At 38.7% G+C, this 23,748-nt stretch overlaps 4 protein-coding genes across 4 annotated transcripts; 3 read left to right on the forward strand and 1 right to left on the reverse strand.

Moving 5' to 3' along the window:
- The first annotated feature begins 41 nt into the window (after window positions 1–41).
- On the forward strand, window positions 42–4,170 carry LOC142977254 (chymotrypsin-2-like). The gene is made up of 5 exons (XM_076121029.1): window positions 42–125; window positions 2,030–2,261; window positions 2,567–2,801; window positions 3,347–3,520; window positions 3,984–4,170. Exons 1-5 carry the CDS (start codon window positions 74–76, stop codon window positions 4,128–4,130), a joined length of 840 nt encoding a protein of 279 aa, XP_075977144.1. The 5' UTR covers window positions 42–73; the 3' UTR covers window positions 4,131–4,170.
- A 692-nt stretch (window positions 4,171–4,862) lies between these two features.
- LOC142977010 (uncharacterized) lies at window positions 4,863–8,011 on the reverse strand. The gene is made up of 6 exons (XM_076120675.1): window positions 7,910–8,011; window positions 7,259–7,378; window positions 6,724–6,846; window positions 6,331–6,498; window positions 5,814–6,071; window positions 4,863–5,203 (listed from the first exon to the last, which is right to left on the reverse strand). The coding sequence occupies exons 1-6, from the start codon at window positions 7,953–7,955 to the stop codon at window positions 4,956–4,958; spliced, it is 963 nt and encodes a 320-aa protein (XP_075976790.1). The 5' UTR covers window positions 7,956–8,011; the 3' UTR covers window positions 4,863–4,955.
- A 1,573-nt stretch (window positions 8,012–9,584) lies between these two features.
- Window positions 9,585–12,836, forward strand: LOC142977262 (chymotrypsin-1-like). The gene is made up of 5 exons (XM_076121045.1): window positions 9,585–9,729; window positions 10,244–10,430; window positions 10,829–11,063; window positions 11,742–11,915; window positions 12,639–12,836. Exons 1-5 carry the CDS (start codon window positions 9,606–9,608, stop codon window positions 12,804–12,806), a joined length of 888 nt encoding a protein of 295 aa, XP_075977160.1. The 5' UTR covers window positions 9,585–9,605; the 3' UTR covers window positions 12,807–12,836.
- Window positions 12,837–15,901: 3,065 nt separating this feature from the next.
- Window positions 15,902–21,185, forward strand: LOC142977164 (chymotrypsin-1-like). Its single transcript, XM_076120905.1, has 5 exons — window positions 15,902–15,984; window positions 17,021–17,207; window positions 17,778–18,012; window positions 18,971–19,144; window positions 20,404–21,185. Exons 1-5 carry the CDS (start codon window positions 15,918–15,920, stop codon window positions 20,548–20,550), a joined length of 810 nt encoding a protein of 269 aa, XP_075977020.1. The 5' UTR covers window positions 15,902–15,917; the 3' UTR covers window positions 20,551–21,185.
- The last annotated feature ends 2,563 nt before the right edge of the window (window positions 21,186–23,748 follow it).

Raw genomic sequence — 23,748 nt, forward strand, 5'->3', positions numbered from 1 at the left:
ATTCGATATCGGTAATTTGGTATAAGTACGATGACATTGAACCTTGGCTAATAGTCTTCGGGCGTCATTTAATATGGAATACAAAACCGGACTTCTGGTGTTCACTCTCGTGGCTGGGTGCTTTGGTAAGTACCAACTTGCAATTATAATGGCCCATCGCTTAGCCTTTCTTCCAAACTATGTTGGAGTCGGCTTCCAGTCTCACCGAATGCAGCTGAATACAAGAATTTTACATGGAGCGACTGCATATCTGACCTCCACAACCTAGTTTCCTGGGTAATAGCACGATACCCTTCGGTAAGACTGGTTGTCAGACTTTCAAGCTTCTGACTACTGTTAGCGATTGTCAAAGATGTTTGAAAATGACACCCGGGACCTACAATTTAACGTGCCTTCCGAAACACGGAGGAACTCGATATGTATAAGATTGTCACCCATCCACAGAACAACCTCGGCAAGCGTTGCTTAACCTCAGAGATTGATCCGCGCGGCTCTTGTTAACTAAGCCTCCTCAATTCCTCCTTTTACGTCCCTTCAAGAACCGTTGAAAGAACTCACAGAAATACCACGTTTCTTCATGGTTTGACATTCTTCAGTGGATATTTAGTTTTAGCATACAAAGCTAACTTCTAAAATTCAGTGGTGACAGAAAAAGCATGTTATTAAAATAAATCAAGCACGCTTTTTTAAATAATTATCACCTTCCGCCATGGTGGTAGATGCGGTGAAAGATTTCTCCGTGAAGAAAATTGACTGAGGGTTCTTTAAACAGTTCTTAAAGTAACGCAAAGAGAGATTGAGAGAGTTCATGGTCCAACTTCTCTCTCACTCTAATAGAGAACCACCCAACAGTAAATGACTTCAAAAAAACATCTACTATGAATGGCTACGATCTTCTCTTAACTACCTGTTTTTAAATTGTTATTTTATTACCGACATTAATTAAAAATCATTTTCCTAATATAAATGAAAGTGGCAAGGTCCTTGTTTAAAAAGTCTTTTCTCAGTTATTCCGGTAAGAATATCTAAGAAATTCCGGATTAAGGAAGTTGAGTTTGTAGACCTCCATACTTGGAGAGCATGTAAAGCCATCGGTCCTGCGCCTGACCTCTCACTGGTCGTGTCGTTTTAGCTATCCCACCGAGCTATGAGATTAAACGAAAAGAGAGTGTCCCTGTGTATTGTGCATATACTTGGACACTAAACAAAGTCTTGCATAGTTAGCTGGTTCCAGTGAAGCTGGGTGCCGTAGCCGTATATAAACCAGAAGGACACTATTGTAAATAATATAATTATACTATTTATACCATAAAGCGTGTCTTGTTTTTGTTAGTTCGTTACGTAGGTGAATCAGTCGTTTGAACAACAATAGATATAACTGATTAAAACTTATCAACGGATTTATAAGCTTATAATAAAATTACTTGATTAATTCAATCTTATCTCACACGAGAAATATGAATTAATTTTATCTCTTAACAATCGTTTAGATTTCAGATTTTAATTCTTATTAATCTAATTAATTACGTTAAGTCGTACCTACAACCGAATCAATTGATATACGATTTTTTAAGTGTTAATAATGTAACTAGCTCTTACCCGTGACTCCGTCCACGTAGAGAAACAAATTCATAAATAACAATACCAACCCAACCACTTTATTTTAAATCCAAATTTCTCTGTCTGTAACTTTCACGAATGAACATACTACTATAATTTAGAATCAAACATACTTATCCAAAAAATTACCCTAAAAAGCGGTGATTATTCTTCTCACCACATATGATCGAAGCCGCGCTTTTCTGCTAGTTCAAAAAATAATCATTATTAACTTATGTATAAGGCAACTTAATGACATCACTGAAAAGTTACATTTTGGGTTGCGTGTTTCGGACGTAATTTAATTTTTTTTAGCTTAAGTTCAAGGTCGCCACCCTTGTCCCCCGGCCGCCATCTTAGAAAAAAGGATTTTGCCGCAAAATTATTCGGTACTTAACTATTCGTACTCAAATGCTGCATTCTATTCTAGCCCTGCCAATGCCCGAAGATGACATGTCCATCTTCTTCGACCACACTGATGTGAACGCTCGCATCGTGGGTGGGACCCAGGCGGCGGTCGGCAGCCACCCCCACATGGTCGCCATGAGCACTGGTCTGCTAGTCAGGAGCTTCGTCTGCGGAGGCTCTCTCGTCACGCAAAGAACTGTCCTCACCGCCGCTCATTGTATCCAGGCTGTCTTCAGCTTTGGATCTCTTACTAGGTATGTTAAATTAAAATAGGTACACTATATATTTTGTATGGGCTTTAAATGGCAGGGTAGACTACCAGTCAAATAAAGCTGATTTATGAAATGTCAAAAACAGTATAGATTTATGAGATCCGAGAATACGAGATCACATGGGACGAGATGTATGAAAGTAAGTGAGACAAAGGAAGTTTGTAAAGATTGTACCATGTGGCGTTCTTTGGTCTCTACAAAAGGCTCTAAAAAGGGCGTGATATTATGTATGTAACAAAACAATATCATCTTTTCACGTCAAAATTAAATCTTGTAATTCTTTCCAGCTCTCTCCGTGTGACAGTCGGTACCAACCGTTGGAACTCTGGCGGCGCCACCTACGCTTTATCTCGCAACGTGACCCACCCTCACTACGTTCACGGCACCATCAAGAACGACGTCGGTCTCCTCATCACCTCCTCGAATGTGGCGCTGAACAACTTGGTCCAGACTATCCCACTGAGCTACGATTTTGTTGGAGCCGGCGTCCAGTCTAGAGTCGCTGGATGGGGCAGGATTAGGGTAAGTTGTTTAGACATATATATATTTTTTAATTACTCCCGCACTAAGAATCGCTCTTGTGTTGCGGGGACTATACAAATATACAAATTACAGACGCAAGGTACAACCAGACCCGGAACAAATATATTTGGTGATCGGTCAAATAATTGTTCCGTGTGGGAATCGAAAACACGAACTCCCGGAGCAACGGTCGCGGCGTGGTGACCTTTACTATTGCGCCACTAGCTTGCAGTAACTAGTAAATATAAAAATAACTATATGAAAACCCGGCTTCGCTAAACGCTTCGGGTGAACTTTACTACAGCAATTACGGCAATAGCCTTAACAATCAAATGGTAACAACTACATTTTCGTCAAACGTCAACGACTGAAGAACCCAAGATGGCGACGCGAAAATTCTCCATAATCCGAATTTTGTGCGGATATATTTAGCCGACTCGAAATCAATATAATAATATTATATGTTTTGTTTTTCATAATAAGTTTTGTTCGATTCTACCGTACCTCTTGAAGTAATTATTAAAGAAGTGTTATTTTGTCTCCAGGCGAACGGAGCTCTCTCCGCAGCCTTGTTGCAACTGGACGTGAGCACCATCGGCGGCGAGGAGTGCGTGGCTGGAGTCGCCCAGGCTTCCATCGACCTGAACATGCGCGCTCCTCCCGTAGAACCACACCTCGAGATCTGCACCTTTCACTCACCTGGCTTCGGTACTTGCAACGTAAGTATCCTACTCATATTATAAATATAGTTTGTGAATATGTATGGATGTTTGTTACAGTTTTTCGCAAATACTACTGAACCGATTACGATGAAAGTTGGAGTCGCCGGAATTCCAAACTCACCGGATGCTGCTAGATACCAGTATTTTTGATGGAGCTACTGCCTATCGGAACTCCACAACCCACCTACCTGGGTTATTACATGATATCCTTCGGTTAGACTGATTGTCAGACTTTCGAGCTTTTCACTACAGTTAACAACTGACAGCCGGAACTCATAATTTAACGTGCTTTGAGTAACGAATGTTTAAGATGTTCACCCATCCACAGAACAACCTCGGCAAGCGTAGCTTAACCTCATAGATCGACTCCCGCGGCTGTTATTAACTAAGCCACGAGCTCCTCTAGACCGTTATTATTTGTGTAAAATAACTTTAGCTAACGTATGTTTTCTTCATTCAGGGTGACTCCGGCAGCGCGCTGGTCCGTCGTGACAATGGTCTTCAGATCGGAGTGGTGTCGTGGGGCTTCCCTTGCGCTCGCGGCGCCCCCGACATGTTCGCGAGAGTCTCCGCCTTCCAACAGTTCATCACATCCAACACTGTTTAAAAGCTACTTCTTGACTGAATAATAAATAAAATTTACGTAACGTGTTATTTATTTGGTTATCACTACATAATATAACGCAATGTCGCTTCCCGTGTCTGTACCTATGTCTGTATGTATGTACGTTTAGTTTTTTAAAACGACGCAAAGGTTTTTGATACGGTTTTTTTTAGAAAGCTGCTTAAATCGGGCGTAGCCGGGGCGGGCTGCTAGTTCCTGCATATATTATATGTTCCTCTCTTTAAAAAGAGAATTCCCGCATTAATAATTGCTCTTGTGTTGCGGAGACTTTTACAAACATACAAACAACGGACACAAAGCACAACCAGAGCCGAAACAATTATTTGTGGATCGCACAAATAACTGCTCCGCGTGGGAATCGAACCCACGACCTCCCGTTGCAGTGGTATTTGCTTGGCGACCTAAACCACTGCGCCACGGAGGCAGTCATACTTATAGACTTTTTACTATAAGACTACAACTTTAACTTTATTACTTTTTTAACTGCACGTTTTCGCAGTGGTTTAAGCAGTCACCTCGCCGCAACAACCATAGCGCCGCGTGTGGTGGGTTCGAATCCTACCCGGGACAAATCTTTGTGTGATGAGCACGAGTATTTGTTCCGAGCCTGGATGTCAATTTATCTATATAAATATGTATTTAGAAATATATAAGTATGTTTATCAGTTATTTGGTTACCATAGTACAAGCTTAGTTTGGAATCAAATGACCGTGTGTGAGTCCAATGATATTTATTTATTATTATATTTATTATTATTTATGACATTTTACTTATAGATATGTATTTATTTTATGCATGTCTGTCGCCTAGACATTGGCCGCATCAAGCACGGGGGAGGCCGCATCCTTAGAGGTCGTAGAATCCACTACTTGATCTAGCAGTGACTCCGTCTGATAGATATGCCTCAATTCTCTCGCGTCACGCTCACAAATAAATATGGTTTTCAAGTGATATTCGATGTTGTTCAGTTTTCCATTACGAATCATTGTGCCGCAGTGTTCAATGTTTAACTTATTTGGTTCACCTTTATTCCAATCCCACTCGCATTTTTCACCTGAAACAGTTAATATATATATATATACAAAATTGTGACTCTAAACCTTTCTCAGATGGGGATCTGAGAAAGGTTTAGAGTTTAGAGAACACACACAAAAAAATTCATCAAAATCGGTCGTTTAAGAGAAGTTCAGTGACATACACACTTAATTATTAATCTACTCCCGCACTAAGAATTGCTCTTGTGTCGCGGGGACTTTTACAAACATTCGAACAACGGACACAAAGCACAACCAGACCCGAAACAATTATTTGTGGATCACACAAATAAATGCTCCATGTGGGAATCGAACCCACGACCACCCGACGCAGTGGTATCGGCGTGGCGACCTCAACTTTGATAATTCAAATATTTTTGAATAATGCTCAAAGTAACCAAGAATCAGTTTCATAGTTCTTAGTTAGGTTAGTTCAAATATAACGAGACGTCGGTCGTTAAGAACGAACATTTTTGGTCCGACCCAGGATTTAAACCCAAGACCTAAGCGCGACGGTTGCTTACACTACCGAATGAATGAATGAATGAAATTTAATTTCACACAACATTTTATTTTATTCATTCATTCATCCGATGTGTTACATAGTTTCAATACAAAAAGTGCACTCACCGTGAACACCTAACCACTCGTTTTGATACAATTTTTGTAAACCTATGTACATTGGGTCAATTTCCTTTGTACAATCGGGGAAAAACGGAAATGCATGATCTTGTGGAAATAATTCCTGGACAACCCGGCTCTCCTCAGCATCGTTCAACACAGCCAAGTATCCGCCTTCCATCATACACACAGCGTTGGCATCTTGCCAGCTCCGATGCTCAGTATGAACTTTATAACAACTACCGGTCGAGTTCTTGAATTGATATCCTGGAATTAAACCAAATGTCAATATGAATGATGAATAGGTACTCTATAATATAATGATATTTATAGTTATTATAATGATCTCAACAGTAGTTGGAAGTTAGACAACAATACTTTTCGACAGGTGGCTCGCCCTTCTTACACGAGACCAACAAAATTATGGACAAATTTTAATAACCAAAAAAATCACAATACAACTCTCTTCTGTATCTTCACGTAGATGTGTGATATTATAAAAAGTAATATATATTTCTGTACTCACCATTTTCGCCACAAACATTAATTTCGTTGTGTTCAGGCACGTAACACATGTAGCGCAGTTTTTTTGAACACGGCACCATGTTAACTTCATCCTCACTCATTGATACGCACAGTTTGTTTTGAAGCAACTTGGTCATTTCAGGTGCAACTGCGGCGTCTTGAGATACACCTGAAAAGTTTCAATTAAATAACAAGTCATTATAAATAGAGAATATATTCGTCTCTCTTTTAAGAGCAGATTGATTTTATGATGCTATAGAGTCATCGGGAAATGTTTTATAGAAAAAAAAAACGGTTTCTAACGATTTTAGAAGCACCAACGGCTACAGAATTAATAAAAGCTTCGTCTAGATTACTTGTACGTTTCGTTACACAATATATTAATTGTACTTACTGTTCGGAAGCTGAAGCGGTCGTAAGGTAACTTTCAGGGAGACGTGGTACTCAAGATCAGCGTCCATGAGCCTCTTCATTCCGTCCAGTATCGCCGCATTGTATGGACTCGCTAGTTCCGCATCTGTTACAACAACATGCAAATAAAAATATTATAGTCATTGTAAGAAAAGGTTCACAGATAAAACTAAAGCCGAGCACAACAGTGGGACGCTATGACATTGCGGTGAAGTATCATCTGAATTCAATTGTGTACTTTGTATGTTAGCTTAATGTAAGTACTTACTTAATATACACAAAATTCCTCTTAAAAGAAATAAATTAAAAAAGTATATCTATTTGTAACGATCTTCACAAATTGTAGCTAAAAACTGTCTCTATTACAGCCATCAGAAACAAAAAAATACGCATCATTCTTACTTCGTTTAGAGAAAGCAAACTGATAGACAGACGCGTCAAACTTATAACACCCCTCTAGCGATGGGCGTCGATAATATTATTAAATTAGACAGATTGTTAAGTAATATTTAACTTACTTAGTTGTTTACAGTGTTGCGCTGCTTCCTCGAAGGTGGCGAGTTCTCGCTGCTCCCAGAGCCATCCACTCTTGTCGACAAGTTGTATATAATCAGACAGACACTTGCACTGCGCCACATCTGACAAACAACAACATGACTTATGAATACTTATGATATCACATGCTACTAGGCCTAATCTTAACTCCACCACGCTTACCAAGTGCGGGTGGAGGACTCTGCGTTTCTTCATGAACTGTTTAAAGTTGAAAGAACTCACAGGTATACAAGTAGTCTTTACCCAATAAATGCATAAATAGTTTAAAATGGAAGAATTCGTAACCACTCCTAACGACAGATCTGGGATACTTTTGCTAGCTTTAACGTTGAAAGAAAACGACGTGATAAAACCGAAAATTGTTCAAAGTTTTTCTTGAGAGCGTGCATAGTCCCTAACTCGCACTTGACCAGCGTAGTAGACTCAAGGCATAACCCCTCCCCCGATTTGGGAGGAGACCCTTGTCTAGAAATAGAACTATTTGGCTGATAAAACAAACTCAAAATGGTCAATAATATTGACGCATAAAAAGACTGTTTGTTACCCGGCCGGTACGAGATTGACACTAGATATCGGAAGCTTATACGTCACTTAGTAAGATGATTTTTACATACCTATTGTAGCTGATAACGCGAGAGCACAAATAATTAACGCGAACATTTTATTTTCTCATAAGACACTCCCTGCTTACGTGTAACTGTCATTTACGTCTTGTATCATTTTACTCTTATACATGCTCTTATCAAATTATGTTCTTCCCCTTCTATAATGTTCACTCAAACATATGACGCGGCGACGTCATCATTTGTACCAGATTCATATATCTCGTTAACCGCAATATCTAATTCCTGCGTTTTATTTAATACAACGGCAATATTATGATGATGTATCGTATGTTCCAACGGCGAAGGAAAACATCGTGATGCAACCTTGCATGCCCCAGATTTCTTTAGAACAGTTCTTGAAGGTATGCAATGTCCCCAACCCGCACTTGGTCAGCGTGGTGGACACAAGGCCTAATCCCTCCCTCATAACGAAAGGAGACCTTTGCCCAGCAGTGAGATATTATTATTGTAGTGGGTTAAATTTATTATATCATAAAATGTTTCAATTCGTCATAATTGTTGGCCACGAAAAATCTTTGTTCTTTAGTATCTGGTTAACTATCCTTATGCGAAGAGCTCGTGCCTTGGTTGACGCTTGCCGAGGTTGTTCTGAGGATGGGTGACAATCTTATACATATCGAGTTCCTCCGTGTTTCGGAAAGCACGTTAAATTGTGGGTCCCGGGCGTCATTTTCAAACATCTTTGACAGTTGTTAACAGTAGTCAGAAGCTTGAAAGTCTGACAACTAGTCTTATCGAAAGGTATCGTGGAGGTCGGATAGACAATCGCTCGATATAAAATACTGGTTTTCAGCTGCATCTGGTGAGAATAGAAGCAGGCTGCAACATAGTTAGAAGAAAGGCTAGGCTGATATAAAACTATCCTTATGCTGAAGACTGATCAAGATAGTAATAGCAAAGATCATTTCATTCTTGATCGTCCCGTTTTATATCAGCTGAGTTTGATAACCTATACTATGAACTATTTAATAAACATAAGAAAACGTAAGTAAGTCGTTCCGCTTGTTTACTGAATAATTATAAATGATTTAGAATCTAGAGATAAATCTTCTCTGCTTCACTTTCCGAACAGCATATAAGCAAATTATTTTCGACTATAATGTTAAGCCATATATAATGCCATTGCGTTGGCAGGTCGTGAGTTCGATTCCCACACGAAACAATTATTTGCGCGATCCACAATAGTTGTTTCGGGTCTGGTTGTACTTTGTGTCCGTTGTTTGTATGTTTGTAAAAGTCCTCGCGACACAAGATAAACTTAGTGCGGGAGTCTTTTAAATACTATTATTATAATAAATAAACGTCTGTCTGATATTTGGCTAGGGTCTTCTCCTGGAATAAGGGAGGGCTTTAAGTCCACCACGCTAACCATGTTAGACCTTGCATGCCTTCAAGGACTGTTTTATAGCTCACAAAGCTGACAAAGCATTAATTGCTATATTTTTCACAATATTTAAAACAAGTAATAACTTTTTAGATACACATCTAAAAAGTTAGGCGTTTACAGGCAGGATAGGGCTACTTTTTTTTTCATAAAGAGTCGATATTCGGTTGTCGATAGTCGATAGTCGTAGGAAATGGCCCTCAGTAGTTATAAAACAACTGATAAGAAATATACTATAATATAAATAAACTGTATCTTTGAGCACAGTCTTATGATATCCACGGAACCAAACTATTTAAGATGTTAGTGTTAGTTATTTGTGTTTTTGGGTTACCGATCATTACTGGACTGCCAGTCACCGCTGCCAATGACACTACAGCAACCAGCTTCAGAAATGGCACACATGCTATATTACCACCCGAAGGTAGGAACTTAGAACGTGTATTTTAAAGTCCTATTCATCACAGTGATTGCCGAGTGGCACAAGTTGGTGCCTCCTGCGCAAGTGGTTGCATGTTCAATGAATGACCTTTCGAAGTTATGTGTGTTTTAGAAGTAATGATTACTTGTTCCAACGATGAAGGAAAACATCGTTATGCAACCTTGCATGCTTGACAGATCTTTAGGACAGTTCAATCACAACAAACCGTCAAATCATCATTAGTATTTATTACAAATCTCATATATCTCTGCTGTATTTGAACAAATCGATGGTCTTCATAAAATAACATATAAAAAATTGCTAACCCCCGGTTTCTGAGGTACATATAAGAGTAGTTTATCTATTCAATAGCGTTAAAACTCATATAAAAAAACGCTATTGAATAGATTAACTAACCCTAAATGTACTCAGAAACCAAGGCCAATCCCTACGCATTACATTCGTAAAGGGCAGGCTTTTTTTCTGAAAAATATACTTTATACCTGATTTTTTTCAGGTCACCCGCATATCTGCATTACAAACGGTACGGTAGCTGGTAACGGTACTCATCCGCACATGGTCGCACTGACTAGCGGGGGTTTGTTTAGGGTCTACGTCTGCGGGGCTTCCCTCATCACGCCGAGGACGATAGTGACTGCAGCTCACTGTGTCTACGCTGTCTACGAAGATGGAGCTCTTGCGACGTGAGTAAAGGTTCCAACTTTTTTTGACGTATTAGTAGTTAGTGGTCAACCTGGTGTTAAAGTTGTTCAAGCCCGAAAGGCCTTTGACATGGCTTAACGATTACTATCTTGATTGACCACGACCGGGCCGATTATTTACGTGTCCGCCGAAGCACGGATATGCTCAGCGCAACAAGGTTTAAATTCAATTTTTATCGGAGCCGCATGAGAAGTTTATTGAGATTTCAGGAGACTTAAGTAGGACTTTTAAGCAAATTTTTAGGTCATTTTCTAGCAAAAGGAAGTTTGTAAGGATCGTACCAAGCGTTGTTCTCTGGTACTGACTACCTCTATGGGAATAAGGCCTGATTTAATGTATGAATGTAATAATTAAGCCTATTTTTCTCATTTTCCTTCAGTTCCCTGCGCGCAACCGTCGGTACGAACCACATGGACCATGGCGGTACTCACTACACACTGATCCGCAACGTGACCCACCCACATTACGTGACCAGGACCAATAAGAACGACATCAGTCTCCTCATTACTGCTATAGACGTGGTCTACACTCGTGTGGTACAGCCCATCGTCTTGTGCTATGAACATATTGGAGGTGAAGTCCCGTCCAGAGTCGCTGGCTGGGGCAAGACTAACGTGAGAGTTTCTTTTGTTTTTTTTAAAGACTACTCCCGCACTAAGCTTTGCTCTAGTGTCGTTCGGAAGTTTAGAAATATACAAACAACTGTGGACTGCACAAATAATAATTATTGTTCCGTGTCCAACCCGACGACCTCCCGACGCAATGGTTTACTCCGTCAAGCAGATTATTAAAAAATCTATAATAATATTATAAAGCTGAAGAGTTTGTTTGTTTGAACACGCCAATCTCAGAAACTATTGGTCCGATTTAAAAAAATATTTCAGTGTTAGATAGCTCATTTATCGATTGATTTACGCTAAGACCAATAGGAGCAGAGTACCAGTAAAAAATGTTACAAAAACGGTGAAAATTATGACCCCTTATCTCTTAGGTGACGCAAGGGAAGTTGCGCGGGTCGGCTATTTAAAATAATTTAACAATCGCCAAGTTATGGAGTGAGGAATAATGACGTCACATTGTTGAACATTTTGAAGTCTAACACGACGTCATGCGACTTTTCGACATAGTGATTGCCGTAATTTTTTGATACTGTTTCTAAAACAAAAAATCCTTGAGTTATTTTTTTTACAACCTGCCTGATTTAATAAAAAAAATTGACGTCATCTCTATTTTAAGGTTTATCAAATACCGTTCTCAATGCTCTCCCTGGTAATTATGTTGTTGCATTGCAGCCCCACGGGACGGAATCCGTAGAACTGATGCAGCTAGACGTATCTACAGTCGCAAGTGAGGTTTGTGTGAAGGAAGTGGACAACGCGAGGAAACAGTTTAATGATGAAGGGTTCCCTGTAGAACCGCACATTGAACTCTGCACTTTCCGCGCTATTGGACGAGGTACTTGTACTGTAAGTATAGCACATTATTAAGGTAACAAACCAAAGGCCAAAACAATGAACACTTGTTCACAAATTGATTGTCAGTAGGAATTCGATGCAGGACTTTATTTAGTGTCCAAGTACACTCTCTATTCCTTGACTGTCATAGCCCGGTGAGACGTATAACCGACACGACCAGTGACGGGCCATGCGCAGATCGGACTTGCATACCTAAAAATTGTTTACATTTATTGAGGGCATGCAAAGTCCCTAACCCGCACTTGGCCAGCGTGGTGGACTCAAGGCCTAACCCCACCCGTTTGGGAGAAGACCCTTGCCCAGCAGTGGAACAGTTATAGGTTAAAACAAGTAATAAATATCTTTGTGTAAACCACATTGTAAAACTTTTGGCGATTGAAGAGTGGCCGTGAGTTGCTATCTACCCCCTTTCCTAGCTAGTGGTAGATTCAGTACCTCGATTCTCTACCACTATCGACTACCGACAACCGGCTAGCTACACATATACATTTTGACATTTAGACTGTACCTATTGCCACAATAGTTCCTATGACGCCCGTCAGAGGCGCTTATCAGATTTTCATACAAAATTTCTCGATGACAGGTCGGTTGTCGGTAGTCGATAGTAATAAAGAATTGATCTACAGTAATTGTAACGACTATCGTAAGTGTAAATATTTGACCTAAATAAATTAAATGATTTGGTTTTTGATTGATTTTGGTTGTAATTGTCAGGGTGACTCCGGTAGCCCGCTGATGCGACGAGACAATGAGCAACTGATCGGAGTGGTGTCGTGGGGCTTCCCTTGTGCTCGCGGCGCTCCCGACATGTACGCGAGAGTCTCCGCCTTCCAGGACTTCATCACCTCGAACACTGTCAACTCGACAAACCCGACGTTATAATCTATACTAATATTATAAAGCTGAAGAGTTCGTTTGTTTGTTTGTTTGTTTGAACACGCTAATCTCAGGAACTACTTGTCCAATTTGAAAAATTATTTCAGTGTTAGATAGCCCATTTATCGAGGAGCCTCCAGCTCCGCTACAACCTATAGAAGCAGTGTACCAGTCAAAAATGTTACAAAAACGGGGAAAATTATGACCCATTCTCTCTTATGTGACCCAAACGATGTTGCGCGGGTCAGCTAGTAAATCAATAAAAATACTCCTAATCGACTGCGACTGCCTCCGTGGCGCAGTGGTTTAGGTCTTCACGCCGCTACCATCGCCTCGGGAGGCCGTGGTACCTTATTTTGTAGCATTTAAGTAATTTTGTCGCAGTTCAAGGGAAAAAGTTAACGTGATCTGTATCTCATTATTGAAATAATTGTCAACAAAACGGGTTTTTCCCAAATACTAGTTACGTATTATTTTGGCAATTGATAAGGAATCATAAATATGTTTCGACAAATAAGCATCAATTCAAAATAAGTTAGTTTTTAACAATATTCAGTTATTTCCCTAAACTAGTAACTGGCTGAATTTTTATGCACAAGACGGGGACATTTCAGACGGGGCTCAGATCGGCGTCGTGTCGTGGGGCTATCCTTGCGCGAGCAGCGCTCCTGACATATACACCCGCCTCTCTGCTTACGAAGACTTTATCAAAAACAACACAGTCTAATTGATTCATTACTTTTAAGTCTGTAACAGAGAGGTATTGCACGAGTCTCAGTGGTATTCATTATCTTTTTTTCATTGAAATGGTGGGCTCCCATGCCAAGGTTCGTCATGCTCACTAAAATGTCATTGCTTGCGGCGGCGTCGTGTGCCGGGTCACCCCCTTCCCTCTAATATGTGCGAAGGGGGTGATGGCTGGTCCACGCGTCATACTCGTGAACGGGTGCTGCTTGGGGTGACTGGTCGTCCTGGGTGTGGTGACTGCCATAATTTTAAAGTAACTACGTTTCAATAACTGTACTTCCTTTACCACAGTATGCTCTTGAAATGCCTCTTATGATTTCATTACTCTATGTGGGTAGATGCTCCCATCATGCTTCCAATACTATTTATGTCTTGATTTTTAGCACCTTAATATATTGATTTAATTTAATTTATGTTATGACCAAAGTGTGTTCGGTAGTGTTGGTAGGTAGCAGCTACTTACATCATCAACGTTTTATACCAGCATAAATATTGTTAAAATCATTTGACGATTAAAAAGAGTGGCCAGGAGTTTCTTGCCAGCTCTTCTCATTGGCCCTACCTTCCGAACTGGCGGTAAATTCACTCTCTGTATCATTGACTATCATAAGTGTCAGCACTTGACCTAAATGAATAAATGATTTGATTTTGATTTTAAGTATGTCTATTATAATATATAGTATTATTTATTTACCTAAGAAAAAAGAAGATTATACAATAAAAAATTCTACAGGCCGTCGTAGATTTCGTATTTTCATTATTATTACATTGCCTTTACACAATTTTTGGCGTTTTTATTTGTCTTTGAGGAACAGGGTAGCACAGGAATAAGTTTTACTTAAAACAATGTCTCTATGTAAGATCTGCTGCAAAAGTTCGTGGGTTCGATTCCCACACGGAACAATTGTTTTTCGTTTTATGAGATAACTCCCGCACTTTCTTTCTAAGAAAGAATACTCCCGCACTAAGAATTGCTCTTGTGTCGCGGGACACAAAGTAAGACCAGACCTGAAACAATTATTTGTAGCTAGAACAAATAATTGTGTCGTGTGGAAATCGAACCCACGAACTCCCGAAGCATCGGCAGCGGCGTGGCAACCTAAACCACTGCACCACAGAGGCAGACATAGACCGTTGTTTTGCCATATAAATAAAAAAACAGTGTCACTTAGGGGTATGAAAAATAGATGCTGGCCGATTCTCAGACCTACTCAATATGCTCACAAAATGTCATGAGAATCGGTCAAGCCGTTTCGGAGGAGAACGGTAACTAAGATTGTGACATGGAAATTTTATATAGATAGATAGACAGACGTTGACAACCTTCCATTTTCTATGGATAGAACGAATAAACGTCTGCCCATGAGATAGATAATGAGATGCACTATTAAATAATGTGTTTATCTCTTTTCTTTATATCAGCTGTATATGATAACAGTAAAGCGGTGAACCGTTTCATAAACATACAATAACGACAAATAATTGCCAGCTGCATATACACTGGTATTTTACCAACATTCCGTGTTATATAAGGATTTCTACTGTATATATGTACACATTGAACACAAATATTATAAATGCAAAAGTTTTGGTATTTGGGTATATGGAATTTTATTATATCAATCACGCCAAAGCACTAAACGAATTTTGCGCCATTGCGTCGGGAAGTCGTGGGTTCGATTCCCACACGGGACAATTATTTGCGTGTACCACAAAAAAATTTTTTTCGGTTGTCTGGTTGTACTTTGTGTCCATTGTTTGTATGTTTGTAAAAGTCCCCGCGACACAAGATCAATTTTTAGTGCGGGAGTTGTCTACAAACCAATAAATAAATAAAAAGCAATAAAAAAATCTGCGGAAAGTCTATTGAAATTGTTTTTTTGTGATCTTCAATTACTGCAGGAATATTCCTATTTGTGCAGACTTTATGCTTCATAATAGGAGACTCATCCCGTTTACTAGAAAACATAGGAGCATTTCATGTATAATACGTAATACATCAGTAACACGTTTTTTAACACTTGATACTATTAGGTAGTGAACGTTCAAAACAAAAGAAAATCCGAATATTTCGGGAATAACCATGTACCGATAGAAAAAAAAGCAACACCGACTTTTGAATACAGGAGTTACTTTAAAATTTTATTCATAGCGATATTTAATACATAAAACTGGAAAACTGAACTCGTCGCTAGCTTTTTATGCGAGCTGTACTTATTTCTCTAATCGAATTTACCCCAAATTTTCCTTAAGTATATTTAACTAGGTACTTACTCATAATCCCAGAGTTTTCCCGTACCTAAACAAGAGATAAGGTCTGGTATAAATAGCTTAGCATCTAACAAACGCACTGACAGTTTTACATCAGCCATGGATTCACTACGATACAAAATGTTCGTGATTTTAATTTGTGTACTTCTGCTCTCGCCTTATGCAGGTATGTTTCTTCTTTATCTTGTTCTTATCCCACGTTAAAAAGGATCAGGTCAATATGTTTCCTTCTCAAAAACGTGCTGTATAGAAATTTGGATGACGTTATTACGACCGGACGCCTGTCTGACGTCAGTCCTCCTTGGAAATTGTACGTAAACCCTCACTGCGAATTTTAGGTTTAACAGAAATTTTTAAAGATAAATTAGGGCATAGGGATAGGGATCTTAGGTAGAATAAATAACCTTATTGTTAATCCTAAAGATGGAACGAATCTCTAAAGTAACTTTCTGTAAAGTAAATAATTGTCAAAGTAAAGATTTAAACTTTCTAATGTTTTTCTTGCATCAGTGTGTGTTTGTCAGTAATCTACATAAGTTCGAAATTATTTAAAAACATCAAGTGTAGAAAAAACGGTCCATATTAATTTTGTACAATCAAAAGACGTATGCATTTATAATTTTGTCCGGATTTTCTTATTTCCGTGTTCTTTTCAAGTATCTTCATATTAAACCCGTAAAACTTATGTAGCTTTGCAAAAAATAGGTTACTATTCAAAATCAATAGCAAAATTAAATCATTTATTCATATAGATCAAATGCTGACACTGGTGATAGTCAGTGATACAGAGAGTGAATTTACCGCCAGTTCGGAAGGTAGGGCCAATGAGAAGGGCTGGCAAGAAGCTCCTGGCCACTCTCTTTAATCGCCCAATGGTTTAAACAATATTTTATTTAATTATTACTCCAGGATAAGAAGCCCTGATGTAGACATAACATCTATATGTTATATTATCCCCTTCTGGATACAGTTACACTATTACAAGACAAAAAATTTAAGTAGAGAGTTAGACGTATTATCAGGTATTTTTTTATATTTGCCCAAGTGTTTAAGCAGTGGATTCAACATATAAATCAATATTAGGTTGTTCGGAAAGTCATTTAATTTTTTTATGAAAATGAAAGACAGTTATGAGATTCGGGGACATTCCCAGACCTTTCAAGTCATAAACTATTTAATTAATTTATTTAAATACTTTTCAGATTCATCATTTCGTCCTATTATGAACGGCAAAATAGCTGACGAAGGTGCCCACCCTCACATGGTGAACCTGTCCACCGGTGGTGTTATCAGGACCTACCTCTGTGGAGGGTCCCTCATCTCCAAGAGAACTGTCCTCACGGCTGCTCACTGCGTACGTGCTATGTACGTCAATGGATCCCTTGTTGAGTACGTAAAGCTTTTAAAATTATGTAAGCTTATGACATAAATAAATCGATATCTATAGTAATATATAAAGCTGAAGAGTTTGTTTGTTTGAACGAGCTAATCTCAGGAACCATTGCATTGGTTCGAATTGAAAAAATATTTTTGTGTTGAATGTCAGAAGGCTTCAGGCTATATAACGGTTTTTAATGAAAAATAAAATACGTGTCTAAAATTTTTAAATTATCTGACTGGCAGACTAATCATACTCGTAATTTCTGTTCTGTTACCTTGGAAACATCCCTATTGTCAGACTATAGAATAACTAGCTGACCCGCGCAACTTCGCTTGCATCACATAAGAGAGAATGGGTCTTTATTTTCCCCGTTTTTGTAACATTTTTTACTGGTACTCTGCTCCTATTGGTCGTAACGTGATTATATATAGTCTATATAGCCTTCCTCGATAAATGGACTATCTAACACTGAAATAATTTTGCAAACCGGACCAGTAGTTGCTGAGATTAGCGCGTTCAAACAAACAAACTAACTCTTCAGCTTTATAATATTGGTATAGATAACGTGTTCGTTACAGATCTCTTCGAGCAACAGTCGGCAGTAACAACAGGAACACAGAAGGTACCTCCTACACCTTACTACGAAACGTGTCACACCCTAACTATGTGGAACAAGAGAACAAGAACGACATCAGTCTGCTCATCACCACACATCGCGTTGAAATGACCAGTTTAGTGTCAAGTGTGTATGTCAGTTATGACGTCATAGGACCTGGAGTACCGGTAGTGGTTGCTGGATGGGGAGATACTGATGTAAGTCATATTTAACTTTGATATACTAGCTTGTCCGCGTGAAAAGATTTCTCGGAGTAAAAAGCATACTGCGTTAATCGACGTTTTTGACTTAATTGTTTCGGGAGGTCGTGGGTTCGATTCCCACATGGAACTATTATTTGTGCGATCCACAAATAATTGTTTCGGGTCTGGTTGTACTTTGTGTCCGTGCGGGAGAAGTATTTTTTTAAAAGAAAAAAAAAGAGTTTATTAACTATTTTTCCTGAGTGTCACGAACCGTGACAGCTTAGCTAGACTGTTAAAGTATTCACAGATGATATTATATACTTATATGAAGCAAAGAAATACTAAAAATAGTTTGAAATAAATACCTGAATAAGTGTTATTTGCCACAAAACAAACGTGATTTATTTTTTGCGTGGTTTTGCTGTTGTTCATAGATTACACGGAAGATTGATTGTGATTTTATGTTATTTCTACTGTACGTTTGGCGCAGTGGCTAAAGTGGTCACCTCGCCGCAATAACCGTAGCACCGCGCGTGGCGGGTTAGAATCCCACTCGGGACAAGTATATGTGTGATGAGCACGACTATTTGTTCTGAGCCTGGTTGTTAATTTATCTATATAAGTATGTATTTAGAAGTATATGTATAAGTATGTTTATCAGTTATCTGGTTACCATAGTACAAGCTATGCTTAGTTTGGAATCAGATGACCGTGTGTGAGTTATCCCGCAATGGTTAAATTTATTGCTAGCTTTTACCCGCGACTTCGTCCACCACCTAAGTTTTCCCATGGGAATGCGTCATTTTCCCGGGGTAAAAAGAAGCCTATGTCCTTTCTCGGGTATCAAAATATCTCCATACCGAATTTCATGCGATTTGGTTCATTAGTTTAGGCGTGATTGAGTAACAAACACACAAACAGACAGAGTTCCTTTCGCATTTATAATATTAGTATGGATTATTTATTTCAGTTATGGGGTACAAAACCTATTACTCTGATGGAACTGGAGGTAATCACGCTAGACAATTTTCGGTGTGCGATTGAAGTAGCTGAGGCATCAACACACTTCAAAGATGTTGCCTTCAAGTTGGAACCACACATTGAATTCTGCACGTACCATCTACCAGGATTTGGTACTTGCCGTGTACGTATTTAAAATTATTAAGTAATTATGGCCTCTTTACATGAGCAACGTGACATTTCAAAAAAAGTTTTTTTACTCGAAATTCAAAACTGGGTAATTTTTGCTTATTTTCAGAAAGCACATTGGTTATGTACCACAACAATTTAATTGTTTTTCTAAATAAAAATTATCAATATTATAGAATTTATCAACACTTAATTGTTTAAAATGGCTCTGTTGTAAAGTTGTAGTTAAAGAATATCACGTTGTTCTTGTAAAGAAGCGTTATTTATAACTATTTTTTCCCTATTTCTGATGAAACAATGGTCTTAATTTAGTTTTATAGCACCCGAATTAGTAAAAAAAACAGTTTTTGCCGTCTCTTGTAAAATTTTATCTTTCTTATTACCGTTGGAGGGTTTGACGTGATACTGCTATTGCTAATTATCAATTTCTTCAGAAATATTGATACAAAATATGTTTTGAATTACTTAGGTAGTAAATTTTAACCACCACTTTAGAAGAAAATGCATTGATAACACGTCAAAGCCGACCGGTGAGCGGAACCATCACTACAGCTTGTTTTAATTCCCGTATCGTATTACATACTAGCTGACCCGCGCAACTTCGCTTGCGTCACATAAGAGAACATGGGTCAAAATTTTTCCCCGTTTTTGTAACATTTTTTATTGCTACTCGGCTCCTTTTGGTAGTAGCGTGATGATATATAGCCTATAGCCTTCTACAATAAATGGGCTATCTAACACTGAAAGAATTTTTCAAATCGGACCAGTAGTTCCTGAGATTAGCGCGTTCAAACAAACAAACAAACAATCAAACAAACAAACTCTTCAGCTTTATAATATTAGTATAGATATAGAAGATAGATAGATAGATTAGTATTAGTATATTAGTATTAGTATAGATTATAATATTATAATTATAATACTAGTGTAGATTAATCATGCAACGCGAAAGTTTAATAGTTATGATCCTTTGAGGTCTGTACTGTCGAGTATCGAAAGTATGACATTTAAAATGTACTGCTAAAATAGTTCCTTCGACACCCGTTAGAGGCGCTGATTAGATTTTCATACAACATATTTTCATTTTTATTACTTTTTTACTTTACAACATTTACTTACTTACTTACTTTACAACATATTTTTATTTTTCATTTTTAGCTATGCGGTTGTCGGTAGTCAATAATGGCAGAACATCGAGCTACAGCATTAACAAAAGAAAGAGTTATAACAATTTTATTGTTCTTGTATATTCAGGGTGACTCCGGCAGCCCGTTGACGAGGCGTTCAGACGGGGTGCAGATCGGCGTCGTGTCGTGGGGCTTTCCCTGCGCACGCGGCGCTCCCGACGTGTACACCCGCCTATCAGCCTTCGAAGACTTCATCAGAACAAATATACACTAATTGTTTCATAACTCCTCCCTCAATCAGGGGACCCTTGCCCAGTAGTGAGGCAATGGGATAAAAAAAATACAATAACTATGTATGTTTATTATAATATATTGTCGCAATAATTGGGCCCAGGATAAATGTTTGTGTGCAAGAGTATTTGTCTGAGCTTGCATGAAGTATATAATTAAGAAGTATATAAGAATGTTTATCAGTTGTCTGGTTAGCTTAGATTCAGATGACCGTCTGTGCATTTTCCTAATGTATTTATGTATTTATATTGTATTGTTAGACAAAAATATTTTTTTACGCATTATTTTGTACGCGAGGAGGGTAACACCACCAGTGACTTCTATAAAAGGCCTGCGCGAGTGCTTAGCCTTTCACTTTTCGGTTGGCGCTCGAGCAAGAAGGTCGTTGGTGATCGTTACGTGTCTCAGATAAGTGGTTCTTTTTATGTACACTGTTGACTGTTTCCTTTGTTTGAATATTAGAATCAAATATAAAGTCAGGACAACATTATTTCTTGTGATTATTTAATTAAATCAAACTTATTGTGAATCTGTTTATTTTTTTTAATCAATTACCCTTCGGGTTGCTAAAAGTATATATTATCATCGTCATCATCATATTATATACATCTTGGCCTATGTACATCTTTTTTTAGATAATAAAGATGGTTTAATTTATTGGTTATTTTTTTATTATAATATGTCTTAAAAACCTGATATACACGGTACCAGCGACACTGTTTTTGCTCTACTTTTCAGTAACTGAAAACGCCTCGTACTGTACGAGGCGTTTTGAACCATGTGTTAAATCAGCCTTTCTAAAACTGCAAGTGCGACATAGACGAGGTGTTCTAGGCCCTTTTCGGCACTCAACGTGTTCTTCTTCTTCTTAGTGTTCTTGTTAGTGGTCAACCTAGTGTCAAAGTTGTTCAAGCCGCCCGAAGGCCTTTGATATGGCTTAACGACTGTTATCTTAGTAGATAAAAGCGCAGTGGTTTAAGCGGTCACCTCGCCGCAACAACCGTAGCGCCGCGTGTGGTGGGTTCGAATCCCACCCGGGACAAATCTTTGTGTGATGAGCACGAGTATTTGTTCTGAGCCTGGATGTCAATTTATCTATATAAGTATGTATTTAGAAGTATATATGTATGTTTATCAGTTATTTGGTTACCATAATACAAGCTCTGCTTAGTTTGGAAACAAATGACCGTGTGTGAGTTGTCCAATAATATAATATTTATTTATAACAACCGGGACCGACTTTTTACTTGCCCTCCGAAGCACGGAGACGCCCAGCTCAAATACCACTATGCGGTCACCAATCTATAGAATGACTGCGCCAACGGTTGCTTCACCCACAGATCGTTGTCAGACCGGTTATGGACGCAACTGGCTATGGGCGCTTCACTCAACGTGTTAATAACATGTCTTAATTTGAAGAAGCGTTATTGTAGTTTTACATTATTTGGCTTGCCGAAACAAAATGCTGTTTGCGACTAGCTCCTGAAAGAATTCTAGGGGTTAAAAATATCTTATCTCTGTACCGAATTTCTATTCAATTAAATTTAAAATGTAGAGAGGATACCTCAGAAATCCTAACAGTGATTATCTTCAAAAAGGTAAGACAGACGGTATAACGGTAACTGAAGTAAAAGAAGTATGAAGGGCTCGTAGCAAATGGCGATCTGTAGTATTTAGGTTCCCAATAGGAACAAGGCAGAAAATATTGAACTGAATTTCGAGTCGAGGCAGTATACTTAAAACCAATCGGATTCGCTATTAGATGGTATTTGACGAAATAGCTTTTCTATACACACATATATATATAGGACTCAAGGCCTAACCCCTTCCTCATTACGGGAGGAGACACTTGCCCAGCAGTGGGACATTAATGGGTTAAATTTATTTATTTTTATTTATTTGTTAATAAGGTTAGTCTCTATAAAAGTACAACTGTCTTTGTGATCTGATTTCTAATAAATACGACTGCAGATTGCAAGGTACCGGGTTCATTCAAAGTGCCAGGTCGATTAAAGTGTTATTAGGTCTATGTTAAAAATTGGTCAAGCCAGAGTTCGGTAACGTGCCCGAAAGATAGGCTCTCCTCCTATGACATGGAACCATAAATATTAGCTTAGCCTTTCTTTTAAACTATGCTGGAGTCGGCTTCCAGTCTCACCAGATGCACCAGTGTTTTACATGGAGCCACTAGGACTGACATGGAACTACCACTGCAAAACGAGAGTGACTGTAACATACTTCTATCTGAATGCCCCCGTGGCGCAGTGGTTTAGGTCGCCACGCCGATACCACTGCAACGCGAGGTCGTAGGTTCGATTCCCACACGGAGCAATTATTTGTGCAATCCACAAATAATTGTTTCGGGTCTGGTTGTGCTTTGTTTCCGTTGTTTGTATGGTTGTAAAAGTCCCCGCGACATAAGAGCTATTCTTAGTGCGGGAGTTGTCTTTAAAAAAAAAACTTCTGCGCATACTAAAGGTAGCGTTAAGGCCTGAAGGCCGTTCCGGGAGGATACACTTGCCGCAGTGGGACATTGGTAATGAAAAAAAAAATCTTGCCTTGCCCAACTTCGTCCAGGTATAGTACAATTTTAGCCCGTTGATTCCGTTCCCGTGGGAATTTTGATCCCATCGATCCTATCTAAACGTTGTCCTGACAGTTACAAACACGTTAAAAAAAAATTACCCAATTCGGTTTATTTATTCAAAAGTTATGCGCGTACATACATTTCGATAAATAATTTTTATTTATATAGATATTGCTTGATGGTGTGCAAAGTCCCCAACCCGCATTAGGACAGGTGGTGTACTTAAGGCCTAACCCCTCCTTCAAATCGGGAGAAGACCCTTGCCTTGTAGTAGGACAATTATAGTTACAAATCTATACTAATATTATAAAGCTGAAGAGTTTGTTTGTTTGAACGCGCTAATCTCAAGAACTACCGGTCCGATTTGAAAAAAATATTCAGTGTTAGATAGCACATTTATCGACGAAGGCTATAAGGCTATATATCATCACGCTATGACCAATAGGAGCAGAGTACCAGTAAAAAATGTTACAAAAACGGGGAAAATTTTGACCCATTCCCTCATATGTGGCGCAAGCGAAGTTGCACGAGTCAGCTAGTACTCTATAAAGCTGAAGTCCAAGTGCGGTAGGTCTAGCTAGATATATAAATAGA

This window comes from Anticarsia gemmatalis, chromosome 12 (assembly GCF_050436995.1).
Source record: "Anticarsia gemmatalis isolate Benzon Research Colony breed Stoneville strain chromosome 12, ilAntGemm2 primary, whole genome shotgun sequence".
NCBI classification, from domain to species: domain Eukaryota; kingdom Metazoa; phylum Arthropoda; class Insecta; order Lepidoptera; family Erebidae; genus Anticarsia; species Anticarsia gemmatalis.

Excerpts from the sequence above, each read along its gene's own strand:
- LOC142977254 (XM_076121029.1), top strand. The coding sequence starts at position 74 with ATGGAATACAAAACCGGACTTCTGGTGTTCACTCTCGTGGCTGGGTGC. Across the intron at positions 126-2,029 it reads TCTCGTGGCTGGGTGCTTTG|CCCTGCCAATGCCCGAAGAT; the intron begins GTAAGTACCAAC and ends ATTCTATTCTAG. Across the intron at positions 2,262-2,566 it reads AGCTTTGGATCTCTTACTAG|CTCTCTCCGTGTGACAGTCG; the intron begins GTATGTTAAATT and ends AATTCTTTCCAG.
- LOC142977164 (XM_076120905.1), top strand. The coding sequence starts at position 15,918 with ATGGATTCACTACGATACAAAATGTTCGTGATTTTAATTTGTGTACTT. Across the intron at positions 15,985-17,020 it reads TCTGCTCTCGCCTTATGCAG|ATTCATCATTTCGTCCTATT; the intron begins GTATGTTTCTTC and ends AATACTTTTCAG. Across the intron at positions 19,145-20,403 it reads CAGGATTTGGTACTTGCCGT|GGTGACTCCGGCAGCCCGTT; the intron begins GTACGTATTTAA and ends TTGTATATTCAG.
- LOC142977262 (XM_076121045.1), top strand. The coding sequence starts at position 9,606 with ATGTTAGTGTTAGTTATTTGTGTTTTTGGGTTACCGATCATTACTGGA. Across the intron at positions 11,064-11,741 it reads CTGGCTGGGGCAAGACTAAC|CCCCACGGGACGGAATCCGT; the intron begins GTGAGAGTTTCT and ends GTTGCATTGCAG. Across the intron at positions 11,916-12,638 it reads TTGGACGAGGTACTTGTACT|GGTGACTCCGGTAGCCCGCT; the intron begins GTAAGTATAGCA and ends TGTAATTGTCAG.
- LOC142977010 (XM_076120675.1), bottom strand. The coding sequence starts at position 7,955 with ATGTTCGCGTTAATTATTTGTGCTCTCGCGTTATCAGCTACAATAG. Across the intron at positions 6,847-7,258 it reads GCAACACTGTAAACAACTAA|ATGCGGAACTAGCGAGTCCA; the intron begins GTAAGTTAAATA and ends TTGTTGTAACAG. Across the intron at positions 5,204-5,813 it reads CGAGTGGTTAGGTGTTCACG|GTGAAAAATGCGAGTGGGAT; the intron begins GTGAGTGCACTT and ends TAACTGTTTCAG.